Source organism: Balaenoptera musculus, chromosome 9, assembly GCF_009873245.2.
Source record: "Balaenoptera musculus isolate JJ_BM4_2016_0621 chromosome 9, mBalMus1.pri.v3, whole genome shotgun sequence".
Lineage (NCBI taxonomy): Eukaryota > Metazoa > Chordata > Mammalia > Artiodactyla > Balaenopteridae > Balaenoptera > Balaenoptera musculus.
This window is the reverse complement of record NC_045793.1, coordinates 80,756,813-80,782,427: the sequence shown is the minus strand read 5'-3', so window position 1 is coordinate 80,782,427 and position 25,615 is coordinate 80,756,813. Positions and strand designations below refer to the sequence as shown.

Below are 25,615 nucleotides of genomic sequence, written 5' to 3'. Positions count from 1 at the left end.
TTTAGGTTGATAAATTGTTTGTGTTTGTTTTTTGGTGAAATGTGTTGCATTTAATAGGCAATTCTTAAGGTAGGTTTAAACATGTTAAAACAGAAAGAAATGTTTTACAAAACTAGATGCAATGTAATTAATGTTGACAAAGAAGTCTAGCAGAAAATAAATAAATAATTTAAAAAATCATTACAGGAAAGAATATCCTGGTCTAGCTACTATCCTGGAAATCCCCGGATTTCCTTGCCAACATTTGACAATTTTTAGATTACAAGAACAGGTGAACACACACTTATGAAGTGTAAGATGACAGTATCAGGTCATTAATATCTGCACTCTGGATTTCTCTAAATAACTTGGAGATTATCAATCTATTTTGATATGAATGTGTGGAAAGGATATATACTGAGTTTTAGTGGCACAGTATTTTAGCATCCTGTATGAGGAATAATGCATGGTCAGAGATAAAACATGTAAACAGTTAAGAAATAAGATTCACCAAATCATTCTCAGATTCAATAATTTTGTATCTAAGTTTTCATACAAAACTTGTATGTAAGTTTACAGTGAGTAAAGGGCTCCCTACTCCTTCCTGGCTTTTTCTTCTAGGTTATTTAATAATTAATTTCAACTCAGGATCCAAGCCATTTTTTTCTTTTTAGTTACCTTTGATATACTGGATAGAAAGGCTAGGTAACATTTATGTGGAAAAGGTAATTCATTAGAAGTTAAAATTATATTTGTTTTGCCCATATCATTTAGCATTTAGAAGTCATTTGTGTTTCTTAAGAGTCTTGCCAAAGCATTCATTCAACGTGAATGAAAAGACTATTAACACGCTGCCCTTAACCTTTGAATTCATGGAGTTTAATAACATCATTTGGCAGAGACCATTTTGCTGCTTCCCTTTTATATTTAGCCAAACTAAATGTTTTCTCTAGCACACAATACTACTGAAAAAGTAAGATTAACTTTTAAGTAAAAATCCTCCAAAAACACATAGTCCAGTGCATAATTTTATTAGCCTATATAATGTATTTTGTTTATACATACAAATTAAATTATAAATTTATTTATATTCTGAAATATTCACCAATGTTATTTTAAAGGATAGATAGATGAAAATAATTACTGAGTAAATTATATTATAATGACCAAAAAAGAAATGCTATAAATGAAAATTTACAACAAATAGTGATCTAAGAAATATATTTATAGGACATATATGAGACTGGTCAAAAGCATGAGGGCAATGAAAATTATCTTTAGTTTCCTACTAGTTATTGTAAGAATTTTTTGTCTTGTTTTTTTGAACAACTGTTAATAAATCCATAAAATCTGATGGAACATATTTATCTATTTGAAACATAAAATTAACAAAATATAGAATATTGTATATACTGTAATACATAATGATAGTACCTGCTTAGTGGAAAGCTCCATTGCTGAAATAGCAGTTGGTTCCTAAAGAAGAAAAACAACATGTGAATTGTTTAGTCTATTAGAAAAGTCATAGAATACCAACATAAATTTTCAGAAAGATAACTTGAGTGCCTGTAAGAAGCACTATAATTGGGAAATAAGACATGTAAAAGGAATTGCATAGACAAGTGTTGTATGTATGGAGCAGACAATAAGTGCATCCCCTAGTTAACGACCATCAGAAACATACCCATGAATCAGGTTGGCTTTATTGCCCACTGTGCATGGGAAGCTCAGTAAGAGAGGGATGGAAAGGACTTATATGTTTTGGGCTTGTGTTAGGTGATTTAAGGAAGGGTTCCAGGAAGTAAGGCTTTGCTTTGCATTGGATGCTGTCAAAAAGCAGAGGTAATTCTATGATTAGGTATCTTCATAAGTCTTATTTAGGAGGGAAAAACAGAGTGAAGCTAAAGTAGTGATAGGTAAAGTAACAATCACTCACTAGGGCAGGGTAGGGAGATATTTGGTCAGTTTTATGGTTTGGACAACGTTTACATTCTTTTCTGTGTTCAGATATTCAGACATGATTACAGAATGGTCTTGTTTTTTTTTTTGATTCATAATGGTCTGAGAATGGCCCCATCTGATGTTGGGGATCTGTGAAAATTTGTATGCTCAACTGGAGAACACCACCATGGCATAGGTGAGACTGTCAGGCCAGCTCCTAATAGCGCCAAGGATGAGCTGAGAGTACTAGGCTGGTTTCCAGCTGTCAAGAACTGTGAGAGCTCAGTTGGGATGAGATTATTTCTTTATTATTAAAAGGACTAAGATGCAAAGGCCTACACTTCAGGTCTCTGCTGGAGAACATAATCTCTTTAATTTCTATCAACAGGCTAATCTAGAGCAGTCATGACTAGGGAAGTAATAATCACATACACTTTGATAAAGTGTTCTGCTAAAGCTTATCATAAACATATGTAGGTTGCATAAATAAAGGCTGTTCTTTGATGAACTTAGACCATCAAAAGGCTAGTCACCTGAATGCATTCGCTTATACTCTTAGATTCACTTTCATTTAACTGTGCTCCATCCTATGTCTCATCAATGACAAACACAACTCTAAGAAGAGATGGCTGGGGGGTTTCAGAGACAGCTGATAACAAAGAGGCTTAGGTGGGAAGAACAAAATCCTAAAAGGTCCCTCTGCGTAGGTGACTGAAGTTAAGCCCTGAAGAAAGGGTAAGGAGTTACACTCTGGGGTCAAATGTATGGGTTCAAATAGTAGTAATACAAACTTGGCCAGAAGTGTGATATTAGGTGTGGTATAGAATCTCTTTCTAATTTAGTTTTCTCATCTGAAAAATGAGTACAATGGTACCTTCCTCATAGGATTGCTGAGACGATTAAATGAATGAATAAATATGAAATACTTTACAAATGTGCTCATCACATAGTGTTTATTCAAATCTCTCCTCTCTTTCACATGCACAACATACACACTCAACACGTGCACACACTCCCATATCCTTTCCTTTAGTTTTTCTCTTGAGTGCTTATCACTATCTAGAAATACATATATATGACATCTATGTATATATATGATTTATATATGACATTTATATTGAGTCATATAGGTATAGGAGGTGAGTTTCCTCCTATACCTCAAAGCTCTTATCTGAAGGTAGGGAGGAGGAGTAAGGAACTAAGGATTGAGAGGAGGGAGGAAAAGTCAATAAAAAGTAGGTCATGTAAGTCACCACTGAGACAAAATCTGAGGATAGTAGACAATGACTCTCAAAACTATCCCCTAAGGCTTGTGCCAAGAAAAGTTGTATATATATATATATATATATATATATATAAATATGGAAATATTCCATTACTCTTTGGATGTCCACAGGTTGTTAAATCTCCCACACCCTCAGTTGTGACTCTTGCTTGCCCTTTTGCCTGTCAGGGAAGTGCTGGGGCAAAAAGTGAAAGACACACAGTGGGAATTAGAGGTGAGGTTGACAGAATATGAGGACAGCAGCAGAGGCATCACACGTTTTCTTTTTTTTTTTAATTTATGAATTTTATTTTTTTATACAGCAGGTTATTAGTCATCCATTTTATACACATCAGTGTATACGTGTCAATCGCAATCGCCCAATTCATCACACCACCCCCCCCACCCCCCGCCGCTTTCCCCCCTTGGTGTCCATATGTTTGTTCTCTACATCTGTGTCTCAATTTCTGCCCTGCAAACCCGTTCATCTATACCATTTTTCTAGGTTCCACATACATGCATTAATATACAATATTTGTTTTTCTCCTTCTGACTTACTTCACTCTGTATGACAGTCTCTAGATTCATCCACGTCTCTACAAATGACCCAATTTCATTCCTTTTCATGGCTGAGTAATATTCCATTGTATATATGTACCACTTCTTCTTTATCCATTCGTCTGTCGATGGGCATTTAGGTTGCTTCCATGACCTGGCTATTGTAAATAGTGCTGCAGTGAACGTTGGGGTGCATGTGTCTTTTTGAATTATGGTTTTCTCTGGGTATATGCCCAGTAGTGGGATGGCTGGGTCGTATGGTAATTCTGTTTTTAGTTTTTTAAGGAACCTCCATACTGTTCTCCATAGTGGCTGTATCAATTTACATTCCCATCAACAGTGCAAGAGGGTTCCCTTTTCCCCACACCCTCTCCAGCATTTGTTGTTTGTAGATTTTCTGATGATGCCCATTCTAACTGGTGTGAGGTGATACCTCATTGTAGTTTTGATTTGCATTTCTCTAATAATTAGTGATGCTGAGCAGCTTTTCATGTGCTTCTTGGCCATCTGTATGACTTCTTTGGAGAAATGTCTATTTAGGTCTTCTGCCCATTTTTGGATTGGGTTGTTTGTTTTTTTAATATTTAATAGCATGAGCTCTTTATATATTTTGGAGATTAATCCTTTGTCCGTTGATTCGTTTGCAAATATTTTCTCCCATTCTGAGGGTTGTCTTTTCGTCTTACGGTTTCCTTTGCTGTACAAAAGCTTTTAAGTTTCATTAGGTCCCATTTGTTTACTTTTGTTTTTATTTCCATTACTCTAGGAGGTGGGTCATAAAAGATCTTGCTGTGATTTATGTCAAAGAGTGTTCTTCCTATATTTTCCTCTAACAGTTTTATAGTGTCTGGTCTTACATTTAGGTCTCTAATCCATCTTGAGTTTATTTTTGTGTATGCTGTTAGGGAGTGTTCTAATTTCATTCTTTTACATGTAGCTGTCCAGTTTTCCCAGCACCACTTATTGAAGAGACTGTCTTTTCTCCATTGTATATCCTTGCCTCCTTTGTCATAGATTAGTTGACCATAGATGCGTGGGTTTATCTCTGGGCTTTCTATCCTGTTCATTGATCTATATTTCTGTTTCTGTGCTACTACCATGTTGTCTTGATTACTGTAGCTTTGTAGTATAGTCTGAAGTCAGGGAGTCTGATTCCTCCAGCTCCATTTTTTTCCCTCAAGACTGCTTTGGCTATTTGGGGTCTTTTGTGTCTCCATACAAATTTTCAGATTTTTTGTTCTAGTTCTGTAAAAAATGCAATTGGTAATTTGATAAGGATTGCATTGAATCTGTAGATAGCTTTGGGTAGTATAGTCATTTTCACAATATTGATTCTTCCAATCCAAGAACATGGTATATCTCTCCATCTGTTGGTATCATCTTTAACTTCTTTCATCAGTGTCTTATAGTTTTCTGCATACAGGTCTTTTGTCTCCTTAGGTAAGCTTATTCGTAGGTATATTATTCTTTTTGTTGCAATGGTAAATGGGAGTGTTTCCTTAATTTCTCTTTCAGATTTTTCATCATTAGCGTATAGGAATGCAAGAGATTTCTGTGCATTAATTTTTTATTCTGCAACTTTACCAAATTCATTGATTAGCTCTAGTAGTTTTCTGGTGGCATCTTTAGGATTCTCTATGTATAGTATCACAACATCTGCAAACAGTGACAGTTTTACTTCTTTTCCAACTTGTATTCCTTTTATTTATTTTTCTTCTCTGATTGCCGTGGCTAGGACTTGCAAAACTATGTTGAATAATAGTGGTGAGAGTGGACATCCTTGTCTTGTTCCTGATCTTTGAGGAAATGATTTCAGTTTTCCACCATTGAGAATGATGTTTGCTGTGGGTTTGTTGTATGTGGCCTTTATTATGTTGAGGTAGTTTCCCTCTATGCCCACTTTCTGGAGAGTTTTTATCATAAATGGGTATTGAATTTTGTCAAAAGCTTTTTCTGCATCTATTGAGATGATTGTATGGTTTTTATTCTTCAGTTTGTTAATATGGTGTATCACACTGATTGATTTGCCTATACTGAGGAATCCTTGCATCCCTGGGATAAATCCCACTTGATCATGGTGTATGATCCTTTTAATGTGTTGTTGGATTCTGTTTGCTAGTATTCTGTTGAGGATTTCTGAATCTATATTCATGAATGATATTGGTTTGTAATTTTCTTTTTTGTAGTATCTTTGGTTTTGGTATCAGGGTGATGGTGGCCTCATAGAATGAATTTGGGAGTATTCCTTCCTGTGCAATTTTTTGGAAGAGTTTGAGAAGGATGGGTGTTAGCTCTTCTGTAAATGTTTGAAAGAATTCACCTGTGAAGCCATCTGGTCCTGGACTTTGTTGGAAGATTTTAAATCAGAGTTTCAATTTCATTAATTGTGATTGGTCTGTTCATATTTTCTATTTCTTCCTGGTTCAGTCTTGGAAGGTTATACCTTTTTAAGAATTTGTCCATTTCTTCCAGGTTGTCCATTTTATTGGCATAGAGTTGCTTATAGTAGTCTCTTAGGATGCTTTGTATTTCTGCCATGTCTGTTGTAACTTCTTTTTCATTTCTAATTTATTGATTTGAGTCCTCTCCCTCTTTTTCTTGATGAGTCTGACTAATGGTTTATCAATTTTGTTTATCTTCTTAAAGAACCAGCTTTTAGTTTTACTGAACCTTGCTTTTGTTTTCTTTGTTTCTATGCCATTTATTTCTGCTCTGATCTTCATGATTTCTTTCCTTCTGCTAACTTTGGGTTTTGTTTGTTCTTCTTTCTCTAGTTCCTTTAGGTGTAAGGTAGATGGTTTATTTGAGATTTTTCTTGTTTCTTGAGGTAGGCTTGTATAGCTATAAACTTCCCTCTTAGAACTGCTTTTGCTGCGTCCCACAGGTTTTGGATTGTCGTGTTTTCATTGTCATTTGTCTCTAGGTATTTTTTGATTTCCTCTTTGATGTCTTCAGTGATCTCTTGGTTACTTAGTAATGCACTGGTTAGCCTCCATGTGTTTGTGTTTTTTACGTTTTTTCCCCTGTAATTGATTTCTACTCTCATAGTGTTGTGGTCAGAAAAGATGCTTGATATGATTTCAGTTTTCTTAAATTTACTGTGGCTTGATTTGCCACCCAAGATGTGATCTATCCTGGAGAATATTCCATGCGCACTTGAGAAGAAAGTGTAACCTGCTGTTTTTGGATGGAATGTCCTATAAATATCAATTAAATCTATCTGGTCTATTGTGTAATTTAAAGCTTCTGTTTCCTTATTTATTTTCATTTTGGATGATCTGTCCATTGGTGTGAGGTGTTAAAGTCCCCACTATTATTGTGTTACTGTCGATTTCCTCTCTTATAGGTCTCAACAGTTGCCTTATGTATTGAGGTACTCCTCTGTTGGGTGCATATACATTTATATTGTTATATCTTCTTCTTGGATTGATCCCTTGATCACTATGTAGTGTCCTTCCTTGTCTCTTGTAACATTATTTTAAAGTCTATTTTATCTGATATGAGTATTGCTACTCCCGCTTTTATTGAGTTCCATTTGCATGGAATATCTTTTTCCATCCCCTCACTTTCAGTCTGAATGTGTCCCTAGGTCTGAAGTGGGTCTCTTGTAGACAGCATATAGATGGGTCTCATTTTTGTATCCATTCAGCAAGGCTGTGTCTTTTGGTTGGAGCATTTAATCCATTCACGTTTTAGGTAATTATCTATATGATGTTCCTATTACCATTTTCTTAATTGTTTTGGGTTTGTTTTTGTGCATCTTTTTCTTCTCTTGTGTTTCCCACTTAAAGAAGTTCCTTTAGCATTTGTTGTAGAGCTGGTTTGGTGGTGCTGAATTCTCTTCGTTTTTGCTTTTCTCTAAAGCTTTTGATTTCTCCATCGAATCTGAATGAGATCCTTGCCGGGTAGAGTGATCTTGGTTGTAGGTTCTTCCCTTTCATCACTTTAAGTATATCATGCCACTCCCTTCTGGCTTGTAGAGTTTCTGCTGAGAAATCAGCTGTTAACCTTATGGGAGTTCCCTTGTATGTTATTTGTCGTTCTTCCCTTGCTGCTTTTAATAATTTTTCTTTGTCTTTAAATTTTGCCAATTTGATTACTACGTGTCTCAGTGTGTTTCTCCTTGGGTTTATCCTGTATGGGACTCTCTGCGCTTCCTGAACTTGGGTGGCTATTTCCTTTCCCATGTTAGGGAAGTTTTTGACTATAATCTCTTCAAATATTTTCTCGGGTCCTTTCTCTCTCTCTCCTCCTTCTGGGATCCCTATAATGTGAATGTTGCTGCGTTTAATGTTGTCTCAGAGGTCTCTTAGGCTGTCTTCATTTCTTTTCATTCTTTTTTCTTTATTCTGTTCAGCAGCAGTGAATCCCACCATTCTGTCTTCCAGGTCACTTATCCGTTCTTCTGCCTCAGGTATTCTGCTGTTGATTCCTTCTAGTGTAATTTTTTTCATTTGTTATTGTATTGTTCATCTCTGTTTGTTCTTTAATTCTTCTAGGTCTTTGTTAAACATTTCTTGCATCTTCTCAATCTTTGCCTCCATTCTTTTCCCAAGGAACTGGATCATCTTCACTATCACTATTCTGAATTCTTTTTCTGGAAGGTTGCCTATCTCCACTTCATTTAGTTGTTTTTCTGGGGTTTTATCTTGTTCCTTCATCTGGTGCATAGCCCTCTGCCTTTTCATTTTGTTTATCTTTCTGTGAATGTTGTTTTTGTTCCACAGGCTGCAGGACTGTAGTTTCTTCTTGCTTCTGCTGTCTGCCCTCTGGTGGATGAGGCTATCTAAGAGGCTTGTGCAAGTTTCCTGATGGGAGGGACTGGTGGTGGGTAGAGCTGGCTGTTGCTTTGGTGGGCAGAGCTCAGTAAAACTTTAATCCGCTTGACTGCTGATGGGTGGGGCTGGGTTCCCTCCCTGTTGGTTGTTTGGCCTGAGGTGACCCAACACTGGAGCCTACCCGGGCTCTTTGGTGGGGCTAATGGCGGACTCTGGGAGGGCTCATGCCAAGGAGTACTACCCAGAACTTCTGCTGCCAGTGTCCTTGTCCCCACGGTGAGCCACAGCCGCCCCCCACCTCTGCAGGAGACCTTCCAACACTAGCAGGTAGGTCTGGTTCAGTCTCCTGTGGGGTCACTGCTCCTTCCCCTGGGTCCCGATGCGCACACTACTTTGTGTGTGCCCTCCAAGAGTGGAGTCTCTGTTTCCCCCAGTCCTGTCACAGTCCTGCAATGAAATCCCGCTAGCCTTCAAAGTGTGATTCTCTAGGAATTCCTCCTCCCATTGCTGGATCCCCAGGTTGGGAAGCCTGACTTGGGGCTCAGAACCTTCACTCCTTTGGGTGGACTTCTGTGGTATAAGTGTTCTCCAGTTTGTGAGTCACCCACCCAGCTGTTATGGGATTTGATTTTATTGTGATTGCACCCCTCCTACTATCTCACTGTGGCTTCTCCTTTGTCTTTGGATGTGGGTTATCTTTTTTGGTGAGTTCCAGTGTCTTCTTGTCGATGATTGTTCAGCAGTTAGTTGTGATTCTGGTGTTCTTGCAAGAGGGAGTGAGAGCATGCCCTTCTACTCCATCATCTTGAACCAGTGTTCTTGCAAGAGGGAATGAGAGCACGCCCTTCTACTCCGTCATTGTGAACCAATCTCTCGTATGTTTTCTTGTTTATCTTCCCCTGGCCCCAGCCCTCCCCACCCCCTTACCACCCGACACACTTATTTAGGCCCGGGATTTTGGGCTGTTTCGTGCACTGCCACATACCTGGGATTGTTGCTCCTACAGTTGACCCTTGAAGAAAAGGGGTTTGAACTTTGTGGGTCCAATTAGACGTGGATTTTTTTTCAATTGTAAATACTATAGTATTACACCATCAGCGCTGGATGAATCCATGGATGCAAAAGCACAGATATGGAGGGTCAACTGTAAAGTTATACTCAGATTTTCCCCTGCCTGGAGGCTTGGTGCATCTAACCCCCAAGTTGTTCAAAGGTTAAGTGTAATTTACAAGTTGTCAATAAATATTTGTTAAATAATGAATGAGTGAATGAATGAATAAATGAATTCCCTACCAATTTTCCCCTTTCTCTCATATCTCTTTTACTCTCCCCATTATACTCTGTTCCTTCAACTGAATTTGTATATGAGATAAAGAAGGCCATCCTTTAAAAGAAGTTTTTCCTTAATCCTTTAAACTTAGCTGTAATTTCTTTGAAAATAATCTGAATATTCTATACTCACCATCTTTACTTCTTCATGTCCCATTCAGTGCCATTCATCCCTCAGCCCACTGAGTCTAGCCCTTACTCTAGAGAGGTGGCCTACGATTCTCAGCAAGAGAAATCACTGATGCTGAATGGAAGATTTCAGTCTATTATTATTGCTGGACTTCTTGTTTGATATGGCACTACTGAGCACTCATTTCTTCTTGACTGCTTCTTCCTTTAGATTTCTTTATGCCTTGAAACTCTTTATTGACTATTCTTAGCCTTTTTCAGTCTTTTCTATCTCCAGCCATTCCTCATATATTTGCCTTGCCTTGCTGACTCCTTTCTACTCTTCTTTGGATGCCACATTATGTTCCTGGTGGGCTTATCCACTCTTGTGGCTTTAATTACCCCCTGAGTACTGCAGAATTGCAAATTTCCACTTTGAACCCTGACATCTAAGCTGAGCACAGAATTTTGTTAACAAATTTAAGACAACCTGCCTGAGACACAAATGAGACAAATGATTTAGAATGTAAATTAATTTGATGGGATAAGTTAGGGATTTCCCATAATTTCCCATTTTCAGAGTTTAACGATATTAAAAATAATTTTCTATAGGAACTGTCAATCATAAAGACAACTATGATGAAAGAAATATCTACCAATTTTCTCTATACAGAAATAAGATCTTTGGAATTTAGTAGCATCAAATCACAAAAATCAAGGGGCCAATTCATCATAGATTTTTAGTTTTAAAAGACAAAATTGACTATTGTACTTAGGTTTATATAATATTGGAATCAGTGAACCCAAACAAAGAATTTAAAAGAGTTAGGAAAATATTCCATAGCAGCTTCTTCCATTCCAAGAGTTTCACAGGAAAAATGGTTATGTGGTTATGTAAGCAGCTAACTTCATATTGACTTTCATGAAATAAATTTTAGAGCCAAGGTACAAGGAAAGTACTTCTTAGAGAATCAACAGCTAGTATAATTAAAATGAAAGTTAGCTATGTCTCAGTTCTTTTAAAAACTTCAGTGAAACTATACAAAAGTGAAGCTGGTGAATTTTCAGACATTTCACATTCATTGACAATACAAAAAATTAAATGTCTGTAAGGTAGATGGAAATGATCACTTCATACATAAATTGTAAAACAAAACAAACCCCAATACACAAGAAACTCCATTGTGCCATATTATAATTTTAACGTTCTTCAATTAAGATCCTAGAAGCTCTTAATTAAAAGAAACTTACTTATTTTTTAGACCAGGAAATTAATAACAGTTTGGAATAGGATGTGCTATATGCTGCCTGCGGTTGAATTTTAATAGACAATATATTAAGATGACATCCATTTAAATAAGCTATATTTTTTTCTGAGCCCTAGTTGGTGGTGAATATAACTTTCATTTAAAACAGATGTAGCTTCATAAGCATTTCCATGAAACTGGTTTCAAGTGCAAATTTAATTGGAGTTCAAGTAAAAATGAAATTAAAAACTTAGCATCTTTTCAAGATTTTCTATGACTCTAATTTGCTAAAAAATTTTTTCAGATATTTTAATCTAGTCCTTATTAAACTTGCACACTTGCAGAGCTTTTCATCCTGCTGATCCCAGGAGAATCTGACAGAGCTCCTTGGATGCTACGCATGCTGATGCTCCTTTAGAATGAGTTAATAGACTAGGTTTTGGAAAGCATCAATTATGATTTACATTTGAATGAAAATTAAACTCTTTCATTTATTTGCTCAGCTGTTCATGGAATATTGCATAAATTGGGTTTAAAATGCATGCATTATCAACGTAACTGCCTTGCAATCCTTTGCAGTCAATAGGACTATAAATAAAACCCACTGTACTAAATGCACTGTGACTTGAACATCCCACTGTCTCAAAAGTAAAACCCTCTTTGGACTGGAAAAAAAAAAATCTCGAGGTGAGTAAAGTAAAAATCAGCATAAGTCTGGTTTTCATCCCTTTTGAATATTTTTTTAACAAGGTATAGGTGTAGAATTTTCAAGCATTTATTTTAAATGAGATTTTCATTTGTATAACTAGTTAAAAATAGCTACAATTTACCAGTAATCTTCATTTAAAAAAACAAAAAATTTATGAAATGAAGAAGTGGAGGCTCAACTGACTTTAACCAACTTGTTTGGAATCACATAGTAAATGAGATTCAAACACAAATTTATGGTTACAAGTAATATTTGGAATCAGGTTTGTGTTAGTACTTTGATACCATTTTGAATATATAATGGCTATTTAAAGTCATTTCTAGAGTCCTATACCAAGGCCAATTTTATCTCACATCTTGTTACCTACAAAAATTTTACTCTAAAATGGAAATTTTATTACTGAGGAACATTTTTCTTTCTATACTCTGGATCGGGATTTGATTTCACCCAGAAAAAAAAGTATCTTAGATGTAACTGGAACCACTGGAATGTTCTGTGATTAGCCAGGGTGTTTTCCTAAAACCAACCTCAAGATGGCAATGGACATAGTACTGGCTTTAATTCTGGATTTTATATGAGGTTTGGTTATTCAGTCTAGCAAAGACACATAATGAACATGGTCTCCTGGAGATGATATTATGCTAAAATTAACTGGTTGGTTGATATTAAATGTCTTTCTTTTTAAAATCCAAGAGTATCAGATACCACCAGGACCCTAAATCTGTTCCTTGTCTATTTACCTTGTCAAACTACCACAGTGCTCAAGTTAACCCTTTCAAATTTTATTTTATGTTAAATGGAATGACTTGCAAGGCTCAAATAAAAATACAGAAACTGTAACATTTCTCTGCTTGTTTCAGTGTATATAGAAATTGCTTTAATGTGTTTTTTGCCCTCCTTCTGCAAAATTAAACAAAGTTTGACAGTGAAATATTCCAATTGCTAGACCACAATATATGTATGAACTTTGCCTGATAGAATAGAATGTTGAAAGAAAATATTTCTCTAAACTCTGCCCAAATACATTTTGTCTACTGAGTGCCAAAGAAATAATAATGACAACAATGCATAGCACAGAATATGGGAGAAAAATGGAACATTTATCTCTGGAAGATGTGTCCCATGTTGCAAACAACCTTTTAACAATATTATAAACTCATAAACAATCATTTCCATGAAAGCACAATATTACGTATTTATACCTAATTGTTAAAAACTGAATAAAGAACCTCTCTCATGATATCTTAAAGAACCACAAAAAAGTCATTCAATAGTTATCATAGGTGTAATTTGGCTGTGTATTTCTCTGGAAACTGCAAAACACTAACAAAATCTAATAGACATTAAATATTTGTGTTGGCAAGATGGTTGGCTTCCAACCTCCCAAGATTTTGTTAAAAGTCATTTAATAGATCAGCTTAAAGTAATATTTTTAAACTAAAATTTGATTTACTATTAAAAAACATAGATAAGATGTGAAACGTAAACTTAAAATCCCAGAGATGTAGGGAATGAAAATTAGCTAGAATACAGTATTACTGCAAAATTATACATATTCTGATTCATAAAATCCTGGAAAATAATTAAATAATAGATAAAAAGAACCTTAGTTTTTTAAATGGCATGACATAATGATACAATTCTACAAGATAAAACTTAATTGTACTAAAAGATAATAAATTAAGTACTTGAAACTATGAAGGATAACATGGAAGAGTCTCTAAGCTACACAAGGTCAGGGACCATGTTTATAGTGTTCATCTCTGAATCACCAGAACTTAGCATTGTGCCAGGACCATGGTAGACATGTTTGTTTACAGTTGAATTAGTAAATGGAACTTGTTATAATCATATACTATAACTGAAGGGGAATATGCAAAGGAACCATGACAAATTCAAAAGTAAAAGATTCTGGAAATAGTTAAGAAATTCTAAAGTTAACAATATTTTAGTATTCCTGTAACTTCATTTGCAACAGTGGTGGTAATATAGATTTCCAAAAATACAGAATTGGTAAAAATTTTTTTCTACTAGAATAATATGGGATATAATCAGCAGGATAACTTTTTGCTGTTCTCGGTTTATCTTCCTCATACTCTGGCACCTCACTTTAAGCGGAGTCTCCCCCTAAGGAAGACCTTAAACTCTTTAATTTCTCATTTTTCATTTTTGCATAAATACTGATTCCTTTATTTATTTAATAAATGTAGGTTGAAAACACACTTTAGGCTCTGGAGACACAACAATGGACACAAGACAGCAATATATGTATCTGCCCCTCAGTGCCCATAATTTGTTTGCTAAATCTAGATGGGCTCTGTATTACTGACATAGTCTATTTGCATAACTGTATTTTTGAATTTGTAGGATAAAGTATCAATGCATAAATAATGAAATGGGACTTGGTGAAAGATAGGGATTAGTCATCATTCTACACCAGACAAAGTAAGGTCCAAGTGCCTGATTTTAAAAATCATACTAGAATTATGATGATTGTGTTATTTTAAGACTTAAACCAAGGATTAGTAGAGAAGGCTCCTGAGAATGTGGCTTATATTCAGTGTAGACAAACTAAAACAAGTAAAATTATATTGACAATAAGATTCTGAGCACAGGAGCTGACACTGTCCTGGATGTTCTACATATAGTTGTCTCTAATTCTTCCAGCTTCCTTGCGAGGTAGGTATCATTTTTCCTGCTAGGGAAGCTCAGAGGGACTGTATGTGTTCCAAACAGAACTGCCATGTAGCTATGACTGAAGAACCTAAGCCCTTCCCATTAGAACATTGTTTAGTTATTACAAGATGTCTGTGTCATGATGTACCAGTTATCTGTTTCAAAGCTAATCATAATTTTACTTGAATCAATATATATACTAAAAGCTTGCATATTTTACTTTATTTTCTCTTCAAAGTATTACTGAATAGTGAGCAAGAGCTCTATTGTGTTAATAAACTGGTCTACAAGTATAGGGCTAAAAGAAGTCTTGGGAAGACTTTGCTTACAATCAAAATATTTAATCAACTGAAAACTTTAATCCATCCACTTCATGTTATAGATAAAGTGTCTGAGATTTCTGGAGACTAAATGAGATAATTTTAAATTGTGAGACTAGATCTAATATTTTCTCATTTTCTGTCCATGAAATTCTTCTAATTCCAGTTTATTTTGCAGTTATAAATGTCTCAGACTTTTGCCTTCTTTTTTATCAAAAACTGAAATAACACCTTTGATAGGCATCTATTTCTCTGTTATATTTCATAAATGATTTATATCAAGGTGTGCTTCAATTCAAACTCTTCCCCCTAGCTGGCTTTCTAAAAGGAACAACAGAACACTGTGGTGTATGTTACATTACTTCAGTTTTCCTCCCTCACTTCAATCCATATACTGCTGCCTCTACCCCCAATCCTATATAAACCTACTTGGGCCATCAGTGATTCAGGACAAAAGGACAACTATCTGTACTCTTCTTAATTGTGTAGACTAGGAATTCATAACAGATTTTCCACAAGTGATATAAAAACCTCAGAAACTTTTTTTTGCTAACAAATGATTTCTTTAGGAAAATATGATAAAACAATTCACAAATAAGCTAAAAAATTATTGAAATGTCTTCATTCCGTTATCATTCTGAATGTATTTCCTTTAAGACATTCATGGAAGTTACCTATCATCCCAGTTATACCATTAAGTGTGAAAGAGGGGATTTGGAGGGTAGGAGGCACACAGGGTTTGTTCATTGAGGTAACTTACATAAACAATATAAAATGTAAATCATATAATTTATCATTGAGAAAACAAAATATGAGCCAAGGATATATTTCTTTACATTTTGTGATTTAACTAGCATTGAAAGTTTCAAGGTTTATTTTGACTAGTGTCTGGCTTTCTAATTGACAAGCTAATTAGAAGGCTATGCTAGACTGCTTGTCCATACCAAGTTCGCTGTGCAGCTGTCCTGGGGGAAAGACATACAAGGGAACTTGTTGACACTTGAAATTAAGCAGCACTCACCCGAAAAACTGTCATTTCTTCCAGCAGAACTTCTTCTAAATCATGCCAAGTCTCCTTAGGAATTGAAACTACTTTAAGAACGGTTCCAACATCTTTGAAAGAAAGTGGAGAAGACCACAATTTAAATAGATCTGAACAGAGTTTAGTGTTAATGAATGAAATCAGTATTTGACCAGAAAGAACATTTTGACGTCAGCATTTTAAAATTTATTTTATTGTTACAGCATTAGTAATATATACAAATGCATTTCATGAAACTAGATAAAGTATAAACATAGCTATGGAATAAAAATAGTTGAATTTTTAGAAATATCTGAAGTTTTGGAGATGATTTTATCCTAAACCTGTGTAATTAAAAAATATATATATATAATAATCACTAGGTTGGAAGATTTGTATTTTTAATCTCAACTATCAGGTGTCTCAAAAACAAAACAAAACTAAACTAAAAATACCAGTTTGACAGTGTTGAGGTTTCCCAAAAAACTAAAAATAGAACTAGCATATGACCCAGGAATTTCACTCCAAGGTATATAGCCAAAAAAAAAAACAAAAAAAACAACCCCAAAACTCTAATTCAAAAAGATACATGTACTCCAATGTTCCTAGCAGCACTATTTACAATTGCTATCAACAGATGAATGGATAAAGAAGATGTGGTATATGTATATACAATGGACTACTACTCAGCCATAAAAAAGAAAGAAATGTTGCCATTTATAGCAACTTGGGTGGATTTGGAGGGCATTATACTAAGTAAAATAAGTCAGACAGAAATACAAACACTGTATGATATCTGTTATACATGGAATCTAAAAAGTCAACAAATTAGTGACTATAACAAAAAAAGAAGCTGACTCACAGATACAGAGAACAAAATGAGTGGTTACCAGTGGGGAGGCAGAAGGGGGAGGGGCAATATAGGGGTAGGGGAAAAAAAGGGTTATTATGGGGTTGTATGAAATCATCTGTGTGAAACTTTTGAAAATTGTAAAGCACTATAGAATTAATTTAAAGAATCTTTCATTCTATAACAAAATAAACTAAAAAAAGAAAAAAATTACCAGTTAGACATTGCAGGTTTTTCCCATTTTTGTTATGCAACCAGGAACTACTATGAATACTTCATAAGCAAAATGGAAGGAATGTTGTCAAGCAACAAAAGTAGTTAGAGCCTCAGAGCCTGGCTGCTCATCTTCTTCCCACGAGGAAGACTCTAGTAGTTAGAGGCCCCTAACAACAGCTCAATGACCATTACCTGATAAATGACAATAATCTGATTTCTCAAAGTAAACACCCTGGATTACTTATTACAGTGGCTTTTCAATAACTGGCTAATCAATTTTGGTTAGCAAACTGGTTTAATTAACATGCTGTTCAATCAACTTCAGAGTACTAAAAAATTTTTAAATTCAGAACCATAAATAATGAAAACTGTTAAAATGAATACATTTTATAGAGATTTAAAGCACTGTTTATTCATTGTTAAAAGAGACAAATTGTTTTAATGATAAGAGCTGGCACTTTTACTCTAAGTTGGGTTAAGAAGCTACTATTTTCCAGTATTTACAGATGGGTTCCTATTATTGATAGAATAAAGAACAGGGATTTATTAAATTCAAAAATTTGACTCTTCAACATTCCGTTTCTGATCAGTTGATCAATTATTTTTAGCTTCAATTGGCTCATTTTAATCAAATTAAACAGTCTAATTATTCGAGAAGAAAATCTTACCAGTAAAGTTACACCAGAAAAATAATTCAATGTATTCATAGCACAGATAACCATTTTCAGGGGATCAATATGATGTGCTATATGAGACCAACAAAGGTTGCTAGTGTATCCCTTGTAAAGTCAAAAAAAAAAATCCCTCTTTTAAGCAGATCCTTCTGTTTACAGGACCTTAGACTACTCTTAACACCAAAGATTAAAGGTAAATTAGGTTAATATACTCAGTGCCTCTGATCAGTCTCCAATACCCCAAAATAACTTTATCTGTGTCCCAGATCAAGTTTTACTGAGTAGTATTTCAAACAATTTCACACAAATTGAATCAGGTTACTCAACTAGGATCAATGTGTAACTTACTTAAAAGATAAAATTACTGTAATCAATTTACTTTGTTGACAGATGACCCTGTTCTGTGCTGACCGATAGCCATCCACATCATCAGACATTCAACGTGCTCATGAAATTGGTTCCTTTAAAGACGGCTTGCGTCCAAGAAGAACTGAAAATTCATGATTAGGTTTCTTTGGTCAAATAGCCGGAAGCAAGCTTTTGTTGCACTGACAATGAGTGGGGGACTTCTCAACATGTTTAGGCCAGAGGTGAAGAAAAAGGCAAGTGTGACATTATTGAACAAGTTTAATTACTCTGTAGAGAGATCTAATTATAATTTGACATTAGTGATAAACTAATATTTATTGAAGAGAAATCCTATCATCTTATAATTTCTCAAGATATTTATAACCAGAAGTTGATACTTGCAATTCATTGACTTTTATTGAACTCCAGGTCTCCCTGGGATTCTTTTATTTGATAGAGAAACTTTCTCACTCATAAAAGCAGACTGTAATGTATTGCTCAGAACCTGACACTTACACTTGATAACATAAGTATTTCACAATTTTGTTATAAAACTTTAAGTCTTTAAAGCACTTACTGTGCAGTTGCCATTCCCCTGTACTTAATGCAATTTCTTTCTCTGTTCTCACCAAGGGAAAATAAATGTTATTATACAGGTTTCAGTGGAGCACTCACTCTGTTTCCCATTGATTTATTTCAGTTAACAACGTTAATGGAGACTAGGAATTTATTACCTTGGAATCTGACCCTAAGTAGCAAGTTTCAGATTTGTAACTGGTGCTTTTAAAATAGTATTATTAAAGAGAGTAGGGGAAAAATAAAATAATATGTCATAATAGCAATGGAATTCATCCTGAAAATATACCTATAAAATGTTTGTTTCTAATCATGGAATTGGTAAAAATACGTCATTAAATTTCTATAGAAATGGATCTAAAATGTATCTGATGATTCCTTAGGTCCACTTTGTTGGTTTTCTGATGAAGTTTTGTTTTGCTTTGTTTTGTTTCTCATTGTATGGTAAAAACACTAAACAAATTTTGTTGCCAAAATTTATTTTCTGGAAGATTTGCACTCTATGATAATTTTAAAGTTCAGATAATTTTGCATCAATATATTCTAGAACTTTTATTGAATGTCTTGGGAATTTTATGCACGATTTGAGCAATACACTTTTGTCCTGAAAAGCCACTGTTCAGAAAAGAGTTATGATTCAATTATAGACATTGATTGTTCACCTAATCAATAGCTTTACCTGATTACATTTATCAACTTTTGATTGAAAAGGAAATTTAATTTAAATTAATAAATATATGTCAACTTGCCTAAAAAAATAACACATTGGAATGGGAGAATGTTCAGGGTTTTTAGTCATTTATCAGAGGTTAACTATACCTTAAGAGTGACTATAAAGTCTTCCTTCAGTTCTTAGTATACTTAATTAGTTAGACGCAATGTTCTGGAAGAACATTTAGAGCTGAAGTTAAAATATTTACCTGTTCCGATAAACATGACATCATACTGGCCATCTTCTGCATCCACTCGATCTACTACAATTTGTGTAAACTGGTAATTTACATCTGTTTTGATCATTATAGGCCGGTTATTAATAGGAAACACTGGATTGTACATGGCTGGATGACTTCTGGCAAATGTTATAACATCATCAGGAAGGTCTTTTGTAGACTCAAATCCACCAAATGTTTTACTGGGACACTATTAAGATAAAGAAAATATTATCTTTTGATTAAAATATAATGAATAGGATTATAATTTATATAATATATGGCCTCAATGAACTAGGAATCTAAATCTGTAATTTTTTTAAGTAACTGTTAAACTAAAAAACAAAATAATTTTACTTAAATTAGAAGATGTAATATATAATATACATTTTCTAAACATATTTTAAGTCTCGATGGGATGTCATCATTTCTTACCAAAAATTGCAAATGCATCTAATGAATTCAGTGTACAGGAGAAGTCTGATGTCTCTATTAGTGACAACACCATATACTTTATGTCGAAATGAAGTATTTGAAATAATGAGTGGAATATGTTATAACTAAATGCTATTAATCATTAGATTAGAGAAAATCAAAAATTTTCTTGAATGCATTTCATTTTTCCCTATGGTATTATGCTAAAATATAAATGCTCTCTTCAAACTAAAAGACAATATAAACTATTCTTTATTGCTTTATTTTTAACATAACCCTGAAAAAGTACCACAAAAAGGACCAAAAGTATTATTTCTTTAACAATTACAGTAATTCTAGGGATAAGGAGATGTGTTATTCAAGGTGTTTAACAACTTGCATGGCACAGAAACTGACCAATCAGAATGGACCAAGCAGAACAGATGATGGCCATAGGGAGAGCCAGACAGGATGCTGTGCTGTACAGTGTCATAATATCACCTCTGGATTTAAATGCTCCACTTAAGGCAATAAAACAAAAACAAGAAAATTCAGATTTTACTGTCTCTTTTCACTGCATTTAATTATGTGGTGCAAGCATTCAGAGTACAGTATCTCCAGTCTCTTGCTTTTTGTCTTACACTTAACTAATTTCTGCCATTTAATGTAAGAGTTTGAGAGCTGAAATGTAGTTGAGTGGTTCTTGATCTAACAAGAGGCTTAGAAGGAGAAATCAATTGTCTCTGCCATTACCTTAACACAGATCATTAATAATTCATGAGAAATGAAATAAAGCTGTTTTGAAACAGGAAGAGTATCTCTTTATGAATATATATGTATGTACTATACAGATACACACACAATAATACACTAATATAACAGTTAAGGGATTTAGGGAATTACTTTTTATTTAAGTAAATTAAAAAATTATTTATTTAATGTTATAGAAATATCAAATAGCTGTATAAACTCCTAGAAGAAACAATAAAACATATTTTATAACATTAATTTTTTTTGCTTTTCTACCACCATTTAAAAACAACTTGCAAAAATTTAGAAATGATTGAAAATGAAGAGATTTATTTATTTTAGATTTTTATCTTACAATTTGTCTCACTTTCTTGCCTTACTTTTATTTTTGTATTTAGTATTACTTAAGCTGTAGGTTTTTCTTTAAAAATAAAGAAAATGCCCTTCTATTGACACACTGCTTGAAGGCTTCTTAATATGTTTTTCTCCAGTAGTGTTGATGGAACGACATATTCTCAGCTGCCCACTTTTGGGATTAATGGATTGATCTAAGTGAATTTTATTCACGGAGCAAGGTGTTGCCTCCTTTTGGCAGCCCCTCCCTAATTCCTAGCTTAGGCAGTGCTTTCTGTCTTCTGCCTCCAGCACTTGGTTCACACTGCTGACTTAATGGACCATGTCATAACAACTCTCTATGAACAATGGGTGAGAATTCAGGCTCTAGAATCAAACTGCCTGGAATGAATCTTGGCTCCTCTCTTTGCCTCAGAGTCTTCATCTGTGAAATGGGTACAAGTATTGGGCTATTGAATATACTATTTTATATATATATACACACACACACATACATATACATATGTATGTATGCATAAATCTGTTAAAACAGGCTTCTTATAATCAATGGATAGTCTATCTTGTTCATTTTTTCTTCTGAAAGCCTATTTAGGTTTTTTACCTACAAGCTCCATCAGCTAGAAGTAATCTTTATGAAATGCTCATAAATAAGTTTAGCAAAAAATTTTATAGAAAATAAAGAAGATTAAAAGCATCCTATGCCTAATAAACTCATCTAAACTCATCATTTACTTGAATTTAACAATAAAACTGACATGAAATTAAAATAATGGTTAAACTTAAAGAACAAGTTTTTTCATCATATGAAATTATTTCCTTAAAGATTCTTAGGGTTATCACCTTCTAGAGAAATGGAAATAAAAACGAAAATAAACAAATGGGACCTAATGAAACTTAAAAGCTTTCATACAGCAAAGGAAACCATAAACTACACAAAAAGACAACCCTCAGAAAGGGAGAAAATATTTGCAAATGAAGCAACTGACAAAGGATTAATCTCCAAAATTTACAAGCAGCTCATGCAGCTCAATATCGAAAAGAACAAACAACCCAATCCAAAAATGGGCAGAAGACCTAAATAGACATTTCTCTAAAGAAGATATACAGATTGCCAACAAACACATGAAAGGATGCTCAACATCACTAATCATTAGAGAAATGAAAATCAAAACTACAATGAGGTATCACCTCACACCAGTCAGAATGGCCATCATCAAAAAACCGACAAACAATAAATGCTGGAGAGTGTGTGGAGAAAAGGGAACCCTCTTGCACTGTTGGTGGGAATGTAAATTGATACAGCCACTATGGAGAACAGTATGGAGGTTCCTTAAAAAATTAAAAATAGAACTATCATAGGACCCAGCAATCCCACTATTGGGCATATACCCTGAGAAGACCATAATTCAAAAAGAGGCATGTACCACAATGTTCACTGCAGCTCTATTTACAATAGCCAGGACATGGAAGCAACCTAAGTGTCCATCGACAGATGAATGGATAAAGAAGATGTGGCACATATATACAATGGAATATTACTCAGCCATAAAAAGAAATGAAATTGAGTTATTTGTAGTGAGGTGGATAGACCTAGAGTCTGTCACACAGAGTGAAGTAAGTCAGAAAGAGAAAAACAAATGCCGTATGCTAACACACCATTGTAAAGCAATTATACTCCAATAAAGATGTTAAAAAAAAAAATTCTTAGGGTTAGGAAATGTTGCACTGGATGGTTCTATCCACATATTCTAGAACATCTGACGTCATAATCACTCACTTTCTACCGTATGAGTCTTTTCTGTTTTTCTCCCTACTTTAAATTGCAGACTTAAAGCTGATTTTAATTTGAGCTCTATCCACCTTTTTTTAAAGCCTGAATGTGCACAGCATTGCTGGAAGGGGAGAGGTCAGCGATAGTAGACAGCATCTGTTAAAACACCTAGGCCCTTTCCATGAGGTTTTTGTTTGTTTCTTCCTTGCATATCTTCTTTACCTATTTGAGAGATGTGTCCCACTTCCACAGGTAGATAATATTGATTTAAATTTGTTTCCTCTTATTTAATGTGCAATTCTTGAGCCTTTGCCACAATCAGAGAGAGCAAGTCTATGTGTATCCTAATTGTTTCAACTCTCCATGAAAGCCATTTTTACTATATCTCTTTCAGAAAAGAAGATAAATAAGGTTACCTGCTCAGTTTCTATTTCTCATAAATTATTGGTATTAACTACTGGTAAGTGTTGAACTTAAGCATTGATGTCTGTGAAGAACATGTCTTTAAATGTGGAATTTCATGGTTATCAGAGAAAAATCCTTGCCTTGCTTTCATTTATAGTCTTGGAATTTTTCTTTTACATTATCTATATCTAATATGTATGTAGCTGCTTTTTTTTTAACCTTCAGCATAAATTTATTCATTTCCTATCTTAAACACCTAGGCCACTTACAGTTCCTGGTCGTGGGTAGGGGACTCTTCCTTGATAAGGCACCCACTGGTAGTTGGGACCATCCCTGTGAGCATATGGACCCAGGAACACCCTTCTCACATCACTCATGCTATACATGCACACGGCTGACCCCTTGAAGATGTTACTAAAAAAGACAGACAGAACAAAAACAGACTTTCATCTTTACACAATGACAGAGCTATTTATACTGAGTTTTTAAATTTCAGATAGCAATGACCAATACTTGAACATAAATTTTCAAATAGTGTTTGGGATTTTTTAAGTCACATGTTTATATATATTTTAATAATACACAAGAGAGCAAAATTATGATTGCTCAAAATTAGAAGGCATGGATGAAAACACCTTTAGTACTCATAGAACATATACATATTCATTTCATAAATAGACAATATACAATATAAATATATACATTCATATCATATGTAAACACTGATAGGAAAAACATATATACAAAATCTAAAAGGTAATGATTAACTCTGATATCAGATAAAATAAAAATATAAACTTTGGTATTATGTTAAGACTTAAGCATCATTGCTGAAACCAGGAAATGTTTAAACAAGAAAGAATGTTTAAGAACACATTTTATAAACTGAAACTGGTGAAGATGAATAGTCAATGTGTTATATTATAATTTTTAACTTCCAAACCAACAAAAGTATTTGATCAAGTAACAGAGTTCAATTTGTGTGAAGGCATTTAAAATCATCTCTTTCCAACAAAGAAAATCATTTTAAGTTAGTAGCTATTACACCCTAGCAAAAGTAGAGTATTACAGCAATTATCCCCATCATTTTGTTGGACAAAAAAAATCAGGTAATTGAAGCAAATTGGAAGTTTACCATGAGCTGCCACAATTTCCCATTTTATTTTGCTTATATAAATACAGCTTGAGGGATTTATTTATACAAAGATATAAAACAGTTATGCACATTAAAACTATGGAATGCACACCTTTTAATCAATCTCTACCCATAGAAAATTACATAAAAATTAGACCAAATGAAAAACATATGTAATAAGAGTTTATTATTGAAAACAGGTGCATCTAGACAATGTCTGGTAGAGTGCAAGCTTCATGAGGGAAGGAACCATGCCTGGCTTCTTTTCTGTAACATAAACTACAAATCGCATGGTACTTGACACACAGTAAATTTCAGTAAATATTTATAGAATTTAACAATAATATTTTCATAATGGAATAAGTAGCAAATTAATACATATTTGATACATTATAGTAGTCTATAATGTTTATGTGTCCCATTTTCATTGTTACACACTTTGCTTATCTATTGATGGAATCCATCATCATCAAAAGATCTTTTTAGGATTTACAGCTGTTAAGACTAACTCATATATGACATCAATCTCGCTGAAGCAGAGAGGTGAAATTATTTTACCCGCTAAGCCAGTGATTCTCAAAGTGTGGTTCCGAGACCAACGGCATGGGCATCACCTGGGAATTTGTTAGAAATGCGTTCTTAGGCCCTACCCCTTCCTACTGAATCAGAGACTCTGAGGGCGGGGCCTAGCATCTGTATTTTAACAGGCTCTCTGGGCGATTCTGACGTGAGCATAAGACTGAAAACTACTGTACTAAGCAATGAGGAAGCAGAAGAAATGGATTAATATTTGTTTAATTTGAGCCTCCCACATTCTTTAGCTGTCATTCTGTTTTTATACCAAAGGGGAGAAATATTTAGGTATGGGAAATTGCATCTGGTTTTACTAATATAGTTTTCCTAATTTTTACATGTTATTTTAAAAATTAAGTAAAAATGTCCAATCAATTTGTAATGGCTTTAATATTTACAGAAAAAATCAGTGTTGGACATTGTAGTTAATCTTTCTTTATGCTATCACAGTCCCTTGTAGCACTTTTCCTGACTTTTGATTTTAAATTATTTTTCTTTTAAACATTTATACATATCCAAATGCATATCCCTCTTTATATGCATTTAAATATATGTTTCTTTTAGCAACTCCAGGTAATGTAAACTTTATGCTGAATGTAATAGGAAATAATTACTGCTTGATTGACAGCAAGAGCTTTGAGGCAGATGGGGAATGATGAAAGGAGGAGGGCGAAGAGAGGGGGAGATAGG

The 25,615-nt window shown here is 34.3% G+C and overlaps 1 protein-coding gene across 3 annotated transcripts in view; it reads right to left on the bottom strand.

Moving 5' to 3' along the window:
- Window positions 1-25,615, bottom strand: part of SEMA3A (semaphorin 3A) — a 496,493-nt gene that overhangs the window by 20,763 nt on the left and 450,115 nt on the right. For all 3 annotated transcript variants that reach the window (XM_036864239.1, XM_036864240.1, XM_036864241.1), the window contains 4 exons: window positions 23,487-23,631; window positions 19,515-19,734; window positions 15,931-16,022; window positions 1,414-1,455 (listed from right to left, as the gene is read on the bottom strand). In XM_036864239.1, coding sequence (XP_036720134.1) covers window positions 1,414-1,455; window positions 15,931-16,022; window positions 19,515-19,734; window positions 23,487-23,631 — 499 coding nt within the window. The remainder of the gene's footprint in view (window positions 1-1,413; window positions 1,456-15,930; window positions 16,023-19,514; window positions 19,735-23,486; window positions 23,632-25,615) is intronic.